The 19,007-nt window shown below is 43.9% G+C and overlaps 1 protein-coding gene across 1 annotated transcript in view; it reads left to right on the forward strand.

Moving 5' to 3' along the window:
- The window catches only part of PGBD5 (piggyBac transposable element derived 5), a 100,744-nt gene that overhangs the window by 41,971 nt on the left and 39,766 nt on the right, over positions 1 to 19,007 (forward strand). The window contains exons 2-3 of the mRNA XM_048843909.2: positions 6,010 to 6,437; positions 12,468 to 12,602. Of these exons, the coding sequence (XP_048699866.2) occupies positions 6,010 to 6,437; positions 12,468 to 12,602 (563 nt within the window). The remainder of the gene's footprint in view (positions 1 to 6,009; positions 6,438 to 12,467; positions 12,603 to 19,007) is intronic.

The following is a 19,007-nucleotide window of genomic DNA, read 5'->3' on the forward strand; positions in this document are numbered from 1 at the left end:
GGTCACTTGCTGGAGGATTCTCTGCTCCTTGAAGTCTTTAAACCGTGATTTGAGGACTTCAGTAGCAAAGACATAGGTGAGAGGTTTATCATGAGTGAGATTCTTTGGCCTGCATTGTGCAGGAGGTGAGACTAGATGATCATAATGGTCCCTTCTGACCTTAATATCTATGAATCTATGAATCTATATATGTTTATGAAACTTCACCGACTTTAAAAAATGTTTCCAAAGATTTTAGGCATAACAAAGGATTTTATATCTTACTAAGGTGTGGATTTTGCTGGAGGGGTCTTTTAAAAGTACACTTCTACCCCGATATAACGCGAATTCGGATATAACGCGGTAAAGCAGCATTCTGGGGAGCGGGGCTGCTTTACCTCGTTATATCCAAATTCATGTTACCACAAGCGGTTCCTCTGCGCTCCCCCCCCTTACTTGCTGCGGCCCCCCCGGCCCCAGCTTACCTCCGCCTCCTCCCACGAGCGCGCTGCCACTCCGCTTCTCCCCCCCTCCCTCCCAGGCTTGCCGTACCAAACAGCTGATTCACGGCAAGCCTGGGAGGGAGGGGGGAGAAGCGGAGTGGCGGTGGCGCGCTCAGGGGAGGAGGCAGAGCGGAGGTGAGCTGGGGCGGGGGGCGCGGGGGGGACCGCAGCAAGTAACTGCGGGGAGGGTGCAGAGGAACCGCTTCCTGCCCCAGCTCACCTCCGCCTCCTCCCCTGAGTGTGCCTGCTGCTCTGCTTCTCCCCCCTGCCCTTCCTTCCTTCCTTCCAGGCTTCCTGCGCCAAACAGCTGATTGGCGCGGCAAGCCTGGAAGGGAGGGAGGGAGGGAGAAGCGGAGCGGCAGCAGCGCGCTCAGGGGAGGAGGCAGAGCAGAGGTGAGCTGGGGCGGGGAGTGGTTCCTCTCCCTACCCCGATCTAACGCGGTCTCACCTCTAAGACGGTAAGATTTTTTGGTTCCTGAGGGCCGCGTTATATCGGGGTAGAGGTGTAGATCATCAAATAGAAGTAAAGAAAGGGAAACTGGTTTGTCCAGCTATCTGGAAGGAAAGGGGTGTTGTCCCCTTACGATAGGGTGACCAGACAGCAAATGTGAAAAATCAGGACGGGGATGGGGAGTAATAGGAGCCTATATAAGAAAAAGACCCAAAAATTGGGACTGTCCCTACAAAATCGGGACATCTGGTCACCCTACTTTAAGGGCTCTCTTCAACAGGGGCGTGAAGGGAGAAAGGGGTGGCAAGAAAGGACAGGAAGACTTTGGAATCAAGTTTTTTGTACTATAGTAATTAAAATTAAAATGTGTATTTTAGATAAAGGTGGTCTTTTGAAGGATTTATTTAAAAAACGATATGTCTGAAGATCCAAGCATTTAAGGCTAAAGATGAATACTCATATTGAGCATCTAAAAATCTGTGCAAGGATTTTTTAAGAGATGTGATTTTATAATCTTCAGCAACAAACTAATGAAATATTTTTAAAGCAAATTTTAAACTAAGATCCTGTAGACTAACATATTCTGAGTAAATATCACAGTAAATGCGCAACTGTTTTTGTCAGTAAATTCAGAAACTGATAGTATATACCTGGGGGTTGGCAAATGCCTATTAAATGGCTTCATTATCACTTGAATGGCTCTTTAACAGTTTCAGTGTTGTGCTAATAGGTCTGGCAGGCTGGAAGACCTTTTTTTCACTTTTAAGTTACTAGATCCCCTCTGGAGGAAGACTCATCAGGCTGCAGCAGCCAGCTCTGGTGGGAGCCTGCAGGAAGGGTCAAAACAGGATAGGAAGAGGTGGGAGGGTGGACACGAAGACCCAGGGATGCTCCAAATTTTTGCTCCATACATGCTGCATATGCCTAAGGATGTCCCTGCATGTCCCCATGTGTCCTTGAACCCCCACACTCTCTTCTGTCCTCATGTGGCCCTTCACTCCCACTCCCATTCAGCCCCGGGCTCAATGCCGTTACCCCACTAGCTCCTGTACCCCCACCTCAGTCTTCCCTACTCTTCCTTCTGAACCCTAGTCTGTGTGACACCTCAGCAACACTGTGTGCCCCACTTTGACTGTCCCCCCCATATCTTGTGCCTCCTCACCTGGCCCTACTGGCAGGGCACAGTGAGTAAAGCAGGCTCTGCCCTCCCTCTCTGAGGCTGGCTGCTTGGGCCCCTGAGCCTGCTGCTCTCTCTTCTGGTGCCTCCTACTGGGCAAAAGGTGTAAATGCAACTTCCTTTTACCTCCCCATCAGAATCACTTATGCTGCAGGACATATTAATTCTGCGCTTGCACAGTGGCACAGAATTCTCCCAGGAGTATAACTAGGCAAGACTACTTATATAAGTCATGTTATCAAAGAGCCATATCTAGTGGGCAACAGTGAAGCTTAGTCAAGTGATATCCAAAAGAAAATGTAAACGTTTTCATAACATGGCATTGATCCCTTTTCTCTCTCCCAGCTGCTTGGTGCTGCCCTTCCTTTGCAGCTGTCCTGAACATCAGCTTGCAGGTAATTCCTGAGTATCATGTTCTGGGGTGCAGTCCAAACTAGTGAGGTGTTGTCATGACCTGCCCTGCAACCTTGGGTGCCTCACAATGCTTTGTTGCTGTAGCTCACAACTTGGGTTGCTCACAATCAGCCCACCAGCATGCAGGTCAAACCCTGAGTTTCTGTGTATAGCCACAGCCCTAATCCAGCAACTCTGACACCAGCAGCCTGTCAGTAAGCACCAGATACATGCTGCTTCCTGCAGCCTTGGTTACTATCTGCAGGGTGACCCCAACACACTCCCAGTCCCAATTTTTCCCCCCAAAACATGTGTCCTGCACTGTCCAGCCCTTTCATGGACAGTTCAGGTGTTATAGGTCCATAGCCCCTGTAGGGGGTCAGTATACAACAGTTTGCTACTTTAATTGGGGTTACCAAACAATGCAGTTTAAACACAACATTGGATTAGTTTTGATTAAATAATAAAACAAGTTTAGTTACAAAGAGGCTTTAAGTGAGTACAAGTGTGAGGTATTGAAGTCAGAAATGATTATAAGAGAAATAAAGATAAAATGCTTTTTACTAACTAAACTTAAATTAGATCTGGTTTAAGGTAAAATCCCTTACCATATGTTCCCAGCAACATAGCTGACCAAATTCTCATATCAGGATCTGCCCCCAAAGTCTAAAGGGCTGGTTCCTTTGTCGTCTTAGGTGAAAGAGTGAGCGAGAGAGTCTGTGGGGTGGTTTTGGCCTTCACTGTTATAGTCCTGTCACCTGTTGAAATGCATCTTCCTGAGAGTTATTCCTAGATAAAGTTCCTGTTAGCTGTGAGGATGGAGATGGGGAGTCTTGTGGTGAAAGAGATTCTATGTTGTTGTTGCTAAAATGCAGATTGATCTGCGCATGCCCCCGTTGGCTGCCAATAATGGCCATTTGACCAGTGATTGCCAGTCAGCTTTGATGACACCTGGGGAGAAGTGTTAGCTTGTCCTCTGTCTTTGAGAAACAGGTTTACCCCCCCCCCCAGACTTGTCTGGTAAACACATTTCAGTCATAATTTCAGTTTATGTTAATAACCTAACATATGTTTCACCATGATATTATTGACCAACGAGTTGTTAATTTTCAAATGATACCTCAAGGCATATTTCGTACAAAGATTATTACAGTGGTATGTATGATTTTAATACAGGGGTGCATTCAGTCACCCTATGGCACTGTGCTCTGTGACTTGTACTACATGATCCTTTGTAAGCCAGTTTGCCTTGCAGAAATCGTTTCAATCTGGTTTGGGCGAGCAGGTATACAGAACTTTGATAGTAAGAAGAGAACTCCTCTGTAACAGGCTTTATGATGATAAAAGGAACAGCAACAACAGTTATAGTCTGGGCTACATAAATGTATCCATTATAACTCCTTGTTCTCAGTTACATCTGAAAAACGTGCACTATTTATGATAAAAGTTTCCACTTGCACTCTGCACGGTGGTTTTTTTTCCTGTTTTGGTAAAGTGTATAACAGTTCAGCTGCTTTTAAGTCTGCACTATTTTGCATACAATATAATCACTTACTAGAATATAAAATTCTACCTGTATTAGCTTTTTTCATAAAAGAAGTTCTTCCCCCCCCCCCCCCCCCCCGGCATTTCCTGACTATTGATAGCTTAATTTTGCAACCTTAACATTCTGTGTGTCATTTTTGATGGAGTTAGAATATCCTAAAGGTTCTTCTTGTTTACTAGGCAATAACTAAATAGCTTGAGCTTAACAGAGACTGCAGCCGAAACAAGGTATGTAAAGCAAACACAATTTGATGCCAAGTTAGCCCGTGATGACTTTGTTATTGCCAAGTTAAGAGGAAGCCCTCAAGGAGAAATCCAGGGAGTACAAACCAGGCAGTCCAAAACCAAAAGAGGTTTTAATGAATCTTTCTGATACAAAGCCACAGGATTTCACACTTCTCTTCTTCAAGCCTTTGACATTCAAGCTGTATCAGGACCCAAGTAGTCACGTACTGCAAGGAAAACACTTTCCTGTTATTAACCAGAATTTCAAATGCTAATGTCTGCTCAAAAGTCATTAGAGGGACAGGAGCCTGTACACATGCTTAGGGTGTAGGAGACATGGTACTGAGTTAAGAACCTAAGGCTCATAACAGTAATCAGTATGCTTTCAAAAAAAGAAAAGGAGTATTTGTGGCACCTTAGAGACTAATTCAGTGTTCACTGTATTTTTTTTCCTGTTAGAATAAAATAAAGGCTTGAAAACTTCCATTTTCTCTGCAGTTCAGTCAAAAAACAAACTAAAGGGAGGAAGTGCAAGGTTTCTCCTTCGTTATGTGGGTGATGTGCTAAATAAGGAACATATCTCAACAAGAATCATATATAATGCAAGATAGAAAAGCTTGTCCATACGATGTTTTAGTTTGTTCTACAAAGGCCTGATCTTGCTCTGATTGCAGTCAATGACAAAAATTCCATAGATTTCAGAGGGTACCGAATCAGATTCACAGATACCATGGCCTAGATACTGTGGTGATTTATGTAATGTTGCACCAATGTGTATGTAGTAACCAGCAAGGTGGTGGTAATAGCATCCAAGAGAGAACATGGAAAAAGACAGAGGGCTGATAATGGACAGCAAATTCGACAGGAGCTTGAAATGCAGTACAGGAGCAAAAAAAAGCCATTCAAGTTTTGACTGCAGGGGAATTATGTCACCTTGCATGGAGGCAAGAATCTCTCTCAATATGGCTGTCATGTGCCTGATCCTAGAATATTGCATTTGCGGTACCATCTTATTTAGAAGATAGACAAACTGGAGAGAATTCAGAGAGGAGCAATGACAACAATTAGGGGCTGGAAGGACTGATATATGGGGAAAGATGAAGACGGCTAAATATGTATAACTTGGCTTCGAGACTAAGGCCATGTGTCCACTACGGGGACGATAGCAATATAACTACAGCTATGCCAGCATAACCCTGTAGCGTACACACAGCTTTCGGTGATGGAAGGGGTTTTTCTGCGGTAGGGGCGCCACCTTCTCAAGCAATGGTAGCTAGGTCAACGGAAGCATTCTTCCATCGATCTCGCCGCATTTACACTGGGGGTTAGATTGGCATTGCTCAGGGGTCTAGCTATGTTGACCTAAATTTTAAGTGTAGACTAGGCCTAGGAGGGAATGTGACAGTCTATAACTAGCTGAAGGGCATAAATACTGAAGAGGGAGAGGAATTATTTAGAGTGATATATGGGGTGTAACCAGAAAAAATTATGTGAAACTAAGGTTGAATATTAGGAAAAAATTTCTGACACAGATCGGTTATTCAGTGGGATAGTCTAACAAAGGAAGTGGCCCAAATCCCATCACTTGGGACTTTGTGTAGACTAGACACTGTACTGTAGGAAACTCTCCTGCAAGGGACTGGATAATCTAGTAGTTGTTAGTTATCAATCTAACTAACCACTATGATGAATAGTTCATCAAAAATGAGCTTGTTTTTTCCCCACTTTTGTTCTAGGTCCAACCCGTAAAATGCCCCAAACTGCCAGTGCCATGGACTTTTTTCAGCTCTTTGTCCCTGACAATGTACTAAAGAACATGGTGGTACAAACCAACATGTATGCCAAGAAGTACCAGGAGAGATTTGGCAAAGATGATGCCTGGATGGATGTCACTCTAACAGAAATGAAAGCCTTCCTAGGCTACATGATCTCAACAAGCATTCACCACTGCGAGTCCGTCCTCAGCATTTGGAGCAGTGGCTTCTACAGCAACAGGAGCATAGCGCTGATCATGACACAGCCGCGGTTTGAGAAAATCCTGAAGTACTTCCACATTGTGGCCTTCCGTTCCAGCCAGATGACACATGGCCTCTACAAAATTCAGCCTTTTCTGGACTCTCTGCAGTATGGCTTTGACTCTGCTTTTAGGCCTTCCCAAACCCAGGTAAGAGTTAACTTATTGGCAGTTGAAATCTTAGCTTACTACATACTCTAGGTTATTTACCAATGACCATTAATACCGAAACTGCAGAGTTACCTGTAGAGAGAGCTAGATATTACAGTATGAAGACACAATGCAGTGTGACTATGACTGAGTATAAGTGACACCTTTTAGCTCTGCGCATGTGCTCTCTTGAGCAAGAATCTGAGAGGCTTGCAACTCTCAAAACAGTAGAAGTTGCAGGTGCCCAGCCACTTAGGGTTTGGCTCTGTCTTTTGAGCCATGTCTCTTTGCCTTACTGATCAAAACATGTTTTCACTGTTGTTGGCCCCACAGCGATGGATCTTATTGCCTGCATGCCGACAAAAATGTCAACCAAGTTCTAACTGTGGACTCTTTATTATTGGTGCTGGTGTAGAAGGCAGATAGAACCCAGCTGGATTGTTAGATCCCAGGTTCGGGTTGCAGTTGGGGGGGAAACTTCAGGCTTGTAAACTGAGCAAGTTTAATATAAGACATTGAGAAACCAAACATGGAAACTTGTGCTATTATTGTTACCGTTACTTATCTGATTATTGCCACACAAGCTGATAAGTAACCAAATAAACCAAGATCAAGGAAATGTAACTTAAAATACCCGCAACCTATATCATCCACTCTTCCATCCACAGCACAAAATGTTAAATATGGCAAACAGCTCTGTGGACGATTCTATTTCCCACCTTCAGGAGTTTAGGAAAATAATAAAACAAATGTAATTCAAAATGTTCTACTTGAAATACCTTTTAATCAAGGTCATGCTTTCAGCGTGCAAAGCTGATCTATTGTGGAGAGCAGCAAAAGGACATTCTTTCTTGTCTGTCTCCTGTGCTATAGTATTGCAAAAAGAGGAGTGTTTGCCCTCCTCTGGAGCATTGGGTATTGGCTATGATCAGAGACAAGATACCAGACTAGGTGGATGTGTGACCTGACCCGGTATGGCAAGTCTTATCTCAAATATTTTGCCATTGAAGTGTGGCAAAAAATAAATAGAGCTGAGTAGTAAATAACGGAAATTTGCCTGTTTCGTAGGAGAAGAGAGAGATACCAGCCAACCATTGTGGCTTTAAAATTCAGGACAGTGCAGCAACTCATGGTCCAGACATTAATCAGTTTGAGGTAGGAGCCACAAGACAGAACTCTTCATGTTAGGCCACACTGGCAAGGTGCTGTCTCTGATGCCAAGGCAAAACAGCAAATCAAACACAGAAAACATTCCAAGGACAGGACATCCCACCCATTGACTTCAGTGGGTGCAAAAATCAAGGGCTTAGAAGCTTGATCACTGTGTTTGTAAATGCTCAAAACGTTGGATTCCTGTGGGACATTTGAAAAGCACAAATCCCATTAGCGAGTAATGTGATTCCCACATATACTGCCCCCCCATACTAGGTCTGAAAACTTAATCAATAGAATCACCTGTTCCACGTTTGCGATGACTAAGTGTCTGAATCTCTGCACGCAGTCTGTATATTTGTGCTATGTTTTGTACGGAGAGTCTTTTCTCTCTCTCTTTTTTTTTTTTTTTTATTAAGGTAACAGCCATTCTTCGCTCCCATTTCCCCCACCCCTAGGCTCCCTTGTCAACGTGTGTGTTGATTTTATAAAGCACCCTTCAGCCGTATCAAGCTGAACATCAAACATCACAACATTGCATCAAAAAAATTAGACATGAGAAAGAGGTTTTAAGTCTGTTCTTAAAAATAATAAGACAATCACAAGAATAAGTATCATACTGAAGTACAATCCAGACCTGATCCTGCAAGGGGCTGAGTGCTCTAGCTCTCTGTGGAGTCAACAGGAATTGTATACCCAACATCCTGAGGGACTGGGGCTCCACCAGCTTGAAGCAAGAGGGGGGAAAAAAGCCCTCTAACTGGGAATTGCCCAGGGTGCAGATGGTATAATAAGGTTAAGTATCAGATCCAGAATTAAAGGCCAAGCGAAAACATAAATACTAATCCTGTTGAACAGATACAAGGGGAAATGGCAAGAAAGAGCTCATTCTGATAGGCTGTTGGATGTGTCCTGTTTTTTAGCTATGGCAATTATGTTGTGGAAAACCCCCCATTTTTCTCTGACCCAGGGATTTTTGGAGAACTTTGGGGGGTGCTATTTTGTGTGTAGAGGTTTCTATTCTGTCACTTGTTTCTGGATAGTTTGAGTTAACATTTCCTAAGGCAGCCAAGGTAATTGTGTGTCCACCAATATGTTTTTACTGGCTGGATTTAAAAAAAACAAAAACAAAAAAAAAACAAAAAAAGGTTTTGGTACCCAAGCTGCAGCCTTCTTATCTATCTGGATTTATAGTATCCTCAAATCTTGTGGTCCCCAAATCAGGGGTTTTGGCACAGGCCCATCTCCTGTCAGTTCTCTCCCCCCATCCGTGCCTCCCCAACAGTTGTGTATTCTTGCCTTTCAATTCCTTTCTGTTATCTTGATTGGATGGTTTGTGTAATCAATGCTAAGGTTGTGGTGCTTGTCACTTTCTTGTTGCTAGTCCACAGGAGGTTTGTGAGTCTGGTATAGCCTTGGAGTTATGAAGCCTGAGTTCTTTAGCTCTGGCGGTAAAGGCTCATGCTTGAGGTCCTGCCTTCAGTTCCTGCTGATGATAACCTACCCAGGGGCATCATATTACATGTGTTATTGGGGCAGCTTACCATTTTTCAGAGACACAAATTCCTGTCTCCTATCCCAAAATCCACATCATATATTTTTAAATGAATGCTAAACTTCTGCATGCTCTCTTTTGCGGTGCATATGCTACAGAAGACATCACACTTGGGGATTTTGTGAACTCCTTTTGTACAAGGGGATGGAAAGCTAATATCCAAAGTTGAAGAATGAGGTAAACAGAGCATGGTACTGTGGCAGGAGTAGTCAACAGGTGGACCGTGGGCCAAATCTAGACCCCCAAATGCTTTTGAACATGCATAGAAGTCTTATTTACTTATTATTGTTATTGTTTTTTGTATTCTTCTCTCCGGAGTCTGGACTTTGACAAGAAATTTGGACCTTGACAAAAACTAGTTGATTACCCCTGTATTATGGTATATTTAGCATATGATAATGCAAACAGAAATGTACATAGAGGAAATAATACCGCCTGCGCCAGGTTGGGAAGTTATTGAAAGTACAGAACCAATTAACAGAGAGCCAGATCCTGTTGTCACGCCATTAGCTTCAATTACACAGATTTTAAAGCAGCTGAGAATCTGGATCACATTGTTTAGAACAGGAGAATTTCCCTAGTATCCCATCCCTCCCCAACAAACGCATGTAAAGAAATCACTGTCTTTACCTGAAAAAGCCAGCGGGAAGGGGGTTTTGAGGCTCAACTACTGGGGACAATGCTTCATCTGTTGCCACTTGGGTACTATTTGCTTTACTGAAGATTGTATCAGGTTGGAAGCTTGATGGCAGAAGGATGTTCTGATAAGAGTTCTAAGAGAATGTATTATAACAAATCCATGGGTGCCTAGGCCTGCAGCATTTGTTGCTATGTCACATACCATGGTCCTCAGAATTTTCTGGTGACAACAGGGTCAGATCTCCGAAGCCTCTGCTCCACAGGCACAGAGGCTTACCTGGCCACTTTCTCTACAAGGATATCTGTGTTAGCTGTTACCAGTATAGGACCTGGGGTGCTGTTATGCAGTGCAGATTCCGTCCAGTAGAGGATGTATGTGTACATTGTACACCCCCCCACCCATACACTGAAGTACTAAACAATAGCCAGTTTAAGAAACTAGAGAAAGGGAAATAAATAACTGACCAACCCCCCTTTTTGTTGTTTTTTCCTTTTTTAGGAAGGCTTATGATTGAATATAGATTTGTACCAGATGTTTAAGTGAGAGATGTTGGGCAAGTCACAACCGCTCTGTACCTCAGTTTCCCCATTTGCAAAATACATATAAATATCCACCCCAAGGGAGTGTTGAGAGAATTAATATTTGCAGTGTGCTTTGCACATTTGTAGCAACTTTTCATTTGAGGATCTCAAAGTGTTGTGCAAACTTAAATTGTAAGTTATTTGACTCAATCCTAAAGGAAGAAGAAGGTTCAGTCGTTTTGGGGATAACTGGCACTAGGTGGGCTGGCAACTGCAGCTTCCCCAACAGCCAGGAGAATTTGCATGCCTCCTCACATCTTCATCTATATTTCTGTAGGTAAACTGTACATTTTGCAAGAGTGCTTTCAGATGGTGCCGTGAATGTTTTATGAGCCATTAAAACCTGGAGTGTGTCTAAATGAAGGCATGCAGCAGCCACGGGACTGAGAACATCTCTCTCTCTTCTGGATTGAAGGAATGATGTCTTAACTTCAATATTTGAGAGACAAATGGCTACCTGTGAGGTGGCTTTACCCAGGGCTGTGCCACATCTCCACACGCACCGCATGTTTAATGCAGGAGTGGAATTGCAAGAAAGTGCCCTGATTTTTTTTTTTTATAATTAGACGCATACAGATGAATACACCTGTTAAATTGAAGTTTATTTTGTGTGCACATACAATTCAAAATATATATATAAGACCCACACAGTTGATAATTGGTTTTATTTATTTTTTATCATCAGGAAAGGGAGATATGGAGTGGTTATAGAGTTCCTGATCCTCCACAGGTACCAGAGGGGACCAGGATGTATTCCAGGGTGTGCTTAATAAAAGAGGGACTTCCCAGTCATGGATTTCTATAGTTACTGCTTACAGCATGGCTCTTTACGTTTATGTCCTCACACTACACAACTGTGCATACCCACAGTGGCGGCCCACAAGGCAATAGGAGTGATAGGAACACTCCTCTGTAAGTAACTCCTGGAACACTAAAGGAACTCCACCTTTGTAAAGAATTCCACACAAAAATATTATGTTAAAAGAATATTAAGATTGCCGAGTCAAACATTTGAGGTAGGAAGCGCTGGAATTAAGGTTGACTGTCAGGGCTGTTCCACCTTTCTCTGAGGCCTCCAGGACTAGCCACTGTCAGATAGATCAGTTATCTTGTTCCAGTATGGAAATGTCTATGGTCTTATTTAATAGAAGCCATTTTGCAACCAGTACAAATCTTTGAAAATGTGTATCGTGTCCAACCTTCATGTCTTCTTTTCCAGTCAGCATGACTATTGTGCCTTCGGTTTTATGGCATTACCACATCCCAGCACGCGCAGAATGCTGCTGCTGCTGTTATTCACACACACTTAAAGAAGCACAACCTATATAATCCACATCCTCAGATAGTTCTGCTGGCTCCCCATTCATACTATATTGCTGGTACAAAATTGCCCCATTTTTAAACACTCCATGGACTTGCTCCAGTCTGCATCATAGAACTTACCTCTTTATATTCCTGTCCCTGCTCTCTCAGCTCATCTAGCCCAGCTTCCTGTGTGTCCTTTCACAGAATCTCACTGCTGCTGGTGCAAGAGCCTTCTCCTCTGCAGCTCCTGGAATCAGGAACAAAATTCCTTCATCTCCATCTCACCTCAAGTAGCCTCAGAAAGCATCTTTATCTCCCTTGAGTACCTCTTTAATTTGTGTCCCCCTCTGCTGTTTGTTATTCCTTGCTCAATAACTATGTCATGTAAATCTGCAAAATACAATAGGATATAATTGGCACGAAAAACACTCTGCAAAATAAAATAACGTTTTTTTATGAATAAGCATGTGTTTGAAGTTGTCATGGGATAGTTTCACATTATAAATCACCTGGAGAGGCATATAACATTGTGACGAGGAAGACATGAATGCAGTCCAATGTCAACATTGGGGACAATTAAAATTAGGGTGGATAGACTCCTAAGCACTTCACTTCTTTCACATGGTCCTCCATGCTCAAGAGAGCATTTTGGCTTGTGGTGATGGGCCATGGTGCTTCTGCTAGATGAGAGAACTGAGCAAAAGTGCAATCATGACACAGAGAGAGATAGCGTTGCCTCAGGAAACTTTACTTTGTTTAGAACTAACAGTACTTTAATGAACTTATTTTGATCATAGGTGCTACATGAACCGCTGATCGATGAGGACCCAGTTTTCATTGCCACATGCACAGAGCGGGAGCTACGCAAAAGGAAAAAGCGGAAATTCAGCCTGTGGGTTCGGCAGTGCTCATCTACTGGTTTCATCTGTCAGGTAGATTGGTCTCAGTGCAATTTCTAGCAGACAGGTGTGTGCACAAGACTCATCAGAATTGCCAGCTCTGCTGGCAGTCTCAGCAGAGGCTGAGGATTAAATGGGCTCTGGAGACTGAACCAGGCCTCTGACCCCTGCAGATGGTACCTCCAGATGGATTAGTACGGTTTCTAATACCGTTTCTAGTACCATCAAAGGAAGCTTGTACGGCCACTGCCCATGCTATACCTGTTCTGTGGCTAAATAGAGGGTTTCTGTTTCTGGAGCTATCCAACTGGCTACCAGCCTTAAATGCATTATAATAATTAAAAAAAAAATAAAGCCAAGCCAAAGCAATAGGGAATCTCGCCATCCCAAAGATATGAGGGATCTCTCCTGTTCTTTAATTGAATAATTTTTTTCTCCAAGCATAATACTGCATATATCAGACAGTTCAAGTTGTATCCATATATGCAATAGAATTAGTCAAGGTGTAGCATCCTGATGGCCTGCATTCTGTGGCCAGTATATTAGGTTCCCCCTCCTAGCCCTCCAAGAAAGAAAATCTGACATTACCTGAAGATGACGATATAAGAGCTTGAATGTAAGTAAATTAAGTCTTCTGGTTGGATATGTTTTATAAAACATTTTGAGCTAGATTTTTCGGCAGAGCCACTTATTTTGGTGTCTAGATGATGGGGGAATGGCCCCAATTGTGAGTGCTGAGCACTTTTGAAAACTCTGGCCCACGTCACCAATGGTGTACGCTATATGGATAGCTCTCCAAGAAAGAATTTTATTCTATAAGACAGGTTAGCTGGAAATAAAGGTCTGCATTTTCAGTGGTGCAATAGCCTGACAAAGGAATGGGGAGAAAACTAGAGTCATATACTTCCCCCAGTCAGCTTTGTCAGCAGCAGCTTTCTCTGTCCCAGCAGCCCCAGGCAAGGGCTCCCTGTCCCATCCAACCACCCACCCCCGTTGTCCTGATTGGCATGGCTGAAAGGTGACCAAGCTCCGAAGGCAGGGCTGGGGAGAGACCGGGTGGCAGAGAAGCTGCGAGTGGGGGGACTCAAGTAGGGGAAATGTGTATGTGTGAGAGCGGATGGGGGGGGGGTTGCCTCTTGCCTGTGTTCCCAGGCTCTGAGGGGCCCCACAGAGGAGAGAGAGGGGGGGGGGGGCGGGGAACGGCCCTTCACACATGGAACTACAACTCCCATGATGCTCCTGTACCATGTCAGCAGCTGCGTGGTTCCTTGCCTGGGGCTGCTAACATTGTGTAGCAACCTTGGGAGTTTCCACTCACTGGCTTTTGGAAGGCAACATGCAGTACAGCAGTAGTGTACTTAGTCTCCAAGGAGACCTCTCCTTCTCGTACATGCAGGGTATTATTGAAGGACAATAGGGACAGAGACAGAAGAATAAAGTTCACAGATCTATCCAAAAAACCTGACAAGACAGCAGCCATGCCACAGATTTCAGATACGCTGAGCTGTAATTAGATTTTATCCCACAGGCTTCTCCATTAATGCGCTCTTTAAATGGATGAGTCAGTGGAAGCAGAGGACACTCGGCACCTCACAGGATCAGACCCAGATGCTCTCTCACAATTATGAAGTTGACACTCATGCCTGACTTGCATCCAAACAACCACCAGCAGCTCCTTAATGGCCCTTTCCATTATGTGAATAGGTGAGAGCGAACACTGAGAAGCATGAACATTCATTCCAAAATAGAAAACGTACAGGATTTTGCCAATTACAGTATCAACTACAGACTTTAAGTACCAAGATCAGCACTATCACCCCGCTCTCCGACACAGTCACAGAGGCCTTGCAGAAGCCAGACACTTACTTGGTGACTGCCTGCTGTTCTGTGAAGGAGTAAAACAGTATTTTTCTTAATGTACCAAAAAAAAGGTTTTTAGCTGAGTTTCGTATAAAGACATTATAGATCCAGATAAGAGGAAAGTTCTGTGTCTCCCTCCCTCCACATCACCACGCCCATCCTGCAAGTCTGCCAACATAAAAGCATGTTGATAGATAATGGGTGACCAAGCTTCCTCCTGTGTGTTCTCAAAAAAGAAGCTCCCATATGCAGGCAAATGCAGCACAAAATGCTGTAACACCAAGGGGCCAAATTCCACTCTGACCCATACATGTACAATGATCTCAGTGGGAACAATGGTCACTTGCTTGTGGGCAGAATTTGGCACTATACATATTGTATACAGGAAATTTAATGACAGGTTTCAGAGTAGCAGCTGTGTTAGTCTGTAGCCGCAAAAAGAAAAGGAGCACTTGTGGCACCTTAGAGACTAAAACAGTCTCTAAGGTGCCACAAGTACTCCTTTTCTTTTTGAGGAAATTTAATGTAATTCAACTAATTGGGCCCCTGTAAGCAGAAGAGGACCGAGCTACAAACAGGTCAACTTGCTTACATTTGTTTTTTGAAGTTATTCACTGAATCATTTCTGTGAACAATTCTTGGTGTGTAGCTCACCGACGAGTTTGTTGCTAGCATTCAGTATTTGAAATTTGAGCTGTTCAGAATGATCATGTGGTTTTGGTCTGCTCCCTAACTGGATGAGCAGAACTCTGAATCAGATTTTAATGTAAACAAATATTCATATTTACAGGTTCTACATTCATTCTCTATGAATATTCTATAATATGCTTTCATAGTTTGCTGTCAGGGTAATATTCCTGCCAGCAAACTAATTCATTAGAAACTTAATGGAACATAAAAAGGTGCTTAAAGACACTCAAAGCACATTCATTTATGTTACAGTATTGGCCCAGCTCTCTCTCCTGTGCTATGAATAACTTGATTCCAGAGTTGGCAATTCAGGTCCTTGCTTTCAGATGAATTTCCATTTTGTACCACATGTCTGCCTCAGAACTTCCTAAGCAAAGCACCACCTCTCAGTTACTAATGTCTTTCTCGTGTAGCTCAGCCATTCAGCTAAAACAAGTAAGAATATGAGCTAAGCATAGGCAAACCCACTTTGGACAAAAGAACTCAAATTAAAGCTTTCTGGAGGTTTAAAATTTCTCTCTCATTTTCTACTTCCCTATCCCCATTTTTCATTCCTGTCAAGGTTCCTCCCCCACTCTGAACTCTAGGGTACAGATGTGGGGACCTGCATGAAAAAAACCCCCTAAGCTTATCTTTACCAGCTTAGGTCAAAACTTCCCCAAGGTACAAAATATTACACCCGTTATCCTTGGAATGGCCGCTACCACCACCAAACTAATACTGGTTACTGGGGAAGAGCTGTTTGGACGCGTCTTTCCCCCCAAAATACTTCCCCAAAACCTTGCACCCCACTTCCTGGACAAGGTTTGGTAAAAAGCCTCACCAATTTGCCTAGGTGACTACAGACCCAGACCCTTGGATCTTAAGAACAATGAACAATCCTCCCAACACTTGCACCCCCCCCCCTCTCCTGGGAAATGTTGGATAAAAAGCCTCACCAATTTGCATAGGTGACCACAGACCCAAACCCTTGGATCTGAGAACAATGAAAAAGCATTCAGTTTTTTAAAAGAAGACTTTTAATAAAAAATAGCAGTAAATAGAAATAAAGAAATCCCCCCTGTAATATCAGGATGGTAGATATCTTACAGGGTAATGAGATTCAAAACATAGAGAACCCCTCTAGGCAAAACCTTAAGTTACAAAAAAAGTACACAGACAGAAATAGTTATTCTATTCAGCACAATTCTTTTCTCAGCCATTTAAAGAAATCATAATCTAACACATACCTAGCTAGATTACTTACTAAAAGTTCTAAGACTCCATTCCTGTTCTGTCCCTGGCAAGAGCAGCACACAGACAGACCCTTTGTTCCTCTCCCTCCTCCCAGCTTTTGAAAGTATCTTGTCTCCTCATTGGTCATTTTGGTCAGGTGCCAGCGAGGTTACCTTTAGCTTCTTAACCCTTTACGGGTGAGAGGAGCTTTCCCCTGGCCAGGAGGGATTTCAAAGGGGTTTACCCTTCCCTTTATATTTATGACACGCCCCCCAAATCTCAGCTAGGGTGAAACACTGGCTGGGATTTCTTCCTGGAGCTCTAGGAAAACAGAGTTAATAAGACACATGCATCTCTAAATATACTACCAAGTACATAAAGACTAACAATATTTTCCACATCTCAAGGACGATTTTAACCAGTTGATTCTGGGAAACTTTCACGGGAGAGTGCATCAGCCACTTTGTTAGAAGCTCCTGAGATGTGTTGGATGTCGAAATCAAAATCTTGGAGAGCTAAACTCCACCGAAGAAGTTTTTTGTTAGTTTCTTTGACGGTGTGAAGCCACTTTAGTGCAGCATGGTCGGTTTGCAGGTGGAAACGCCGTCCCCAAACATATGGGCGTAGCTTTTCCAGAGCGTAGACAATGGCATAACATTCTTTTTCAGTGACTGACCAGTTGCTTTCCCTCTCAGACAGTTTTTTGCTGAGAAACACTACAGGGTGGAATTCTTGATCAGGTCCTTTCTGCATTAAAACTGCTCCCACACCACGCTCGGATGCATCTGTGGTTACTAGGAACGGTTTGTCAAAGTCTGGGGCCCTTAGTACAGGGTCAGACATGAGTGTCACTTTAAGCTTGTTAAAGGCCTTCTGACACTTTCCGGTCCACTGAACAGCATTTGGCTGTTTCTTTTTGGTTAGGTCTGTCAGTGGGGCAGCGATTTGGCCGTAGTGCGGTACAAATCGTCTGTAATAACCGGCCAAGCCTAAGAAGGATTGAACCTGTTTCTTTGACTTTGGGACAGGCCACTTTTGGATAGCATCCACTTTGGCCTGTAGGGGGCTGATAGTTCCTTGACCCACCTGGTGTCCAAGGTAAGTCACTCTGTTTAGGCCTATTTGACACTTCTTAGCCTTAACAGTTAGTCCTGCCTCCCTTATGCGCTCAAGGACTTTTTGTAGATGTTCCAGGTGGTCTGCCCAGGAATCCGAAAATATAGCCACGTCGTCAAGGTAGGCGACTGCATATTCTCCTAATCCCGCTAGGAGACCATCTACAAGTCTTTGGAAAGTGGCGGGTGCATTTCGCAGCCCGAAAGGGAGTACATTAAATTCATACAGCCCGAGATGTGTGATGAAGGCTGACCTTTCCTTGGCAGATTCATCTAGCGGTACCTGCCAGTACCCCTTGGTTAAGTCCAAGGTAGAGATGAACTGGGCCCGTCCCAGTTTCTCTAATAGTTCATCTGTGCGTGGCATGGGATAGTTGTCTGGGCGAGTTACAGCATTTATCTTACGGTAGTCCATGCAAAAACGTATCTCCCCATCTGGTTTGGGAACTAGAACCACTGGAGATGCCCATGCAGTGTTAGAGGGGCGGATTACCCCCATCTGTAACATATCCTGGATCTCCCGTTCTATAGCAGTTTTAGCTTGAGGAGACACCCGGTAAGGTTGGACCCTAATTGGGTGAGCATTACCTGTGTCAATGGAGTGGTATGCCCGTTCAGTCAGTCCTGGGGTGGCTGAGAACGTTGGCGCGTAGCTAGTGCACAGCTCCTGGATCTGCTGTCGCTGCATATGCCCAAGGGTCATGGAGAGGTTCACCTCTTCCACACCACCAGCACATTTCCCTTCGTAGTAAACACCTTCAGGCCACTCAGCGTCGTCTCCTCCCTGGGCTGTAAACTGACAAACCTTTAATTCTCTGGAATAAAAGGGCTTTAGAGAATTAATATGGTACACCTTAGGCTTCCGGTTGGAGGTGGGGAATGCTATGAGATAATTAACAGCTCCCAGGCGCTCCTGGACCGTGAATGGCCCTTCCCACGATGCTTCCATTTTATGGGCCTGGAGCGCCCTTAAGACCATGACCTGGTCTCCTACTTTGAAGGAACGCTCTCTGGCATGTTTATCATACCAGGCTTTTTGCTCTTTTTGAGCATCCTGTAAGTTTTCTCTAGCAAGGGCTAAAGAGGTTCGGAGGCTGTTTTGTAGGTTGGTTACAAAGTCCAGAATGTTAGTTCCTGGAGAAGGTGTAAATCCCTCCCATTGCTGCTTCACCAACTGCAATGGCCCCTTAACCTCACGGCCATATACAAGTTCAAATGGGGAAAACCCTAAACTGGGATGTGGTACAGCTCTGTAGGCAAAGAGCAACTGCTGCAACACTAGGCCCCAATCATTGGAGTGCTCATTTACAAATTTACGTATCATGGCCCCCAAAGTTCCATTAAACTTCTCCACCATGCCATTTGTTTGATGGTGGTAAGGAGTGGCAACCAAGTGATTTACCCCATGAGCTTCCCAAAGGTTTTTCATAGTTCCTGCCAGGAAATTAGTCCCTGCATCTGTGAGGATGTCGGAGGGCCAACCTACCCTGGCAAAAATGTCTGCTAGTGCCTGGCACACACTTTTAGCCCTGGTGTTGCTTAGAGCTACTGCTTCCGG

This window comes from Caretta caretta, chromosome 3, assembly GCF_965140235.1.
Source record: "Caretta caretta isolate rCarCar2 chromosome 3, rCarCar1.hap1, whole genome shotgun sequence".
Classification (NCBI taxonomy): domain Eukaryota; kingdom Metazoa; phylum Chordata; order Testudines; family Cheloniidae; genus Caretta; species Caretta caretta.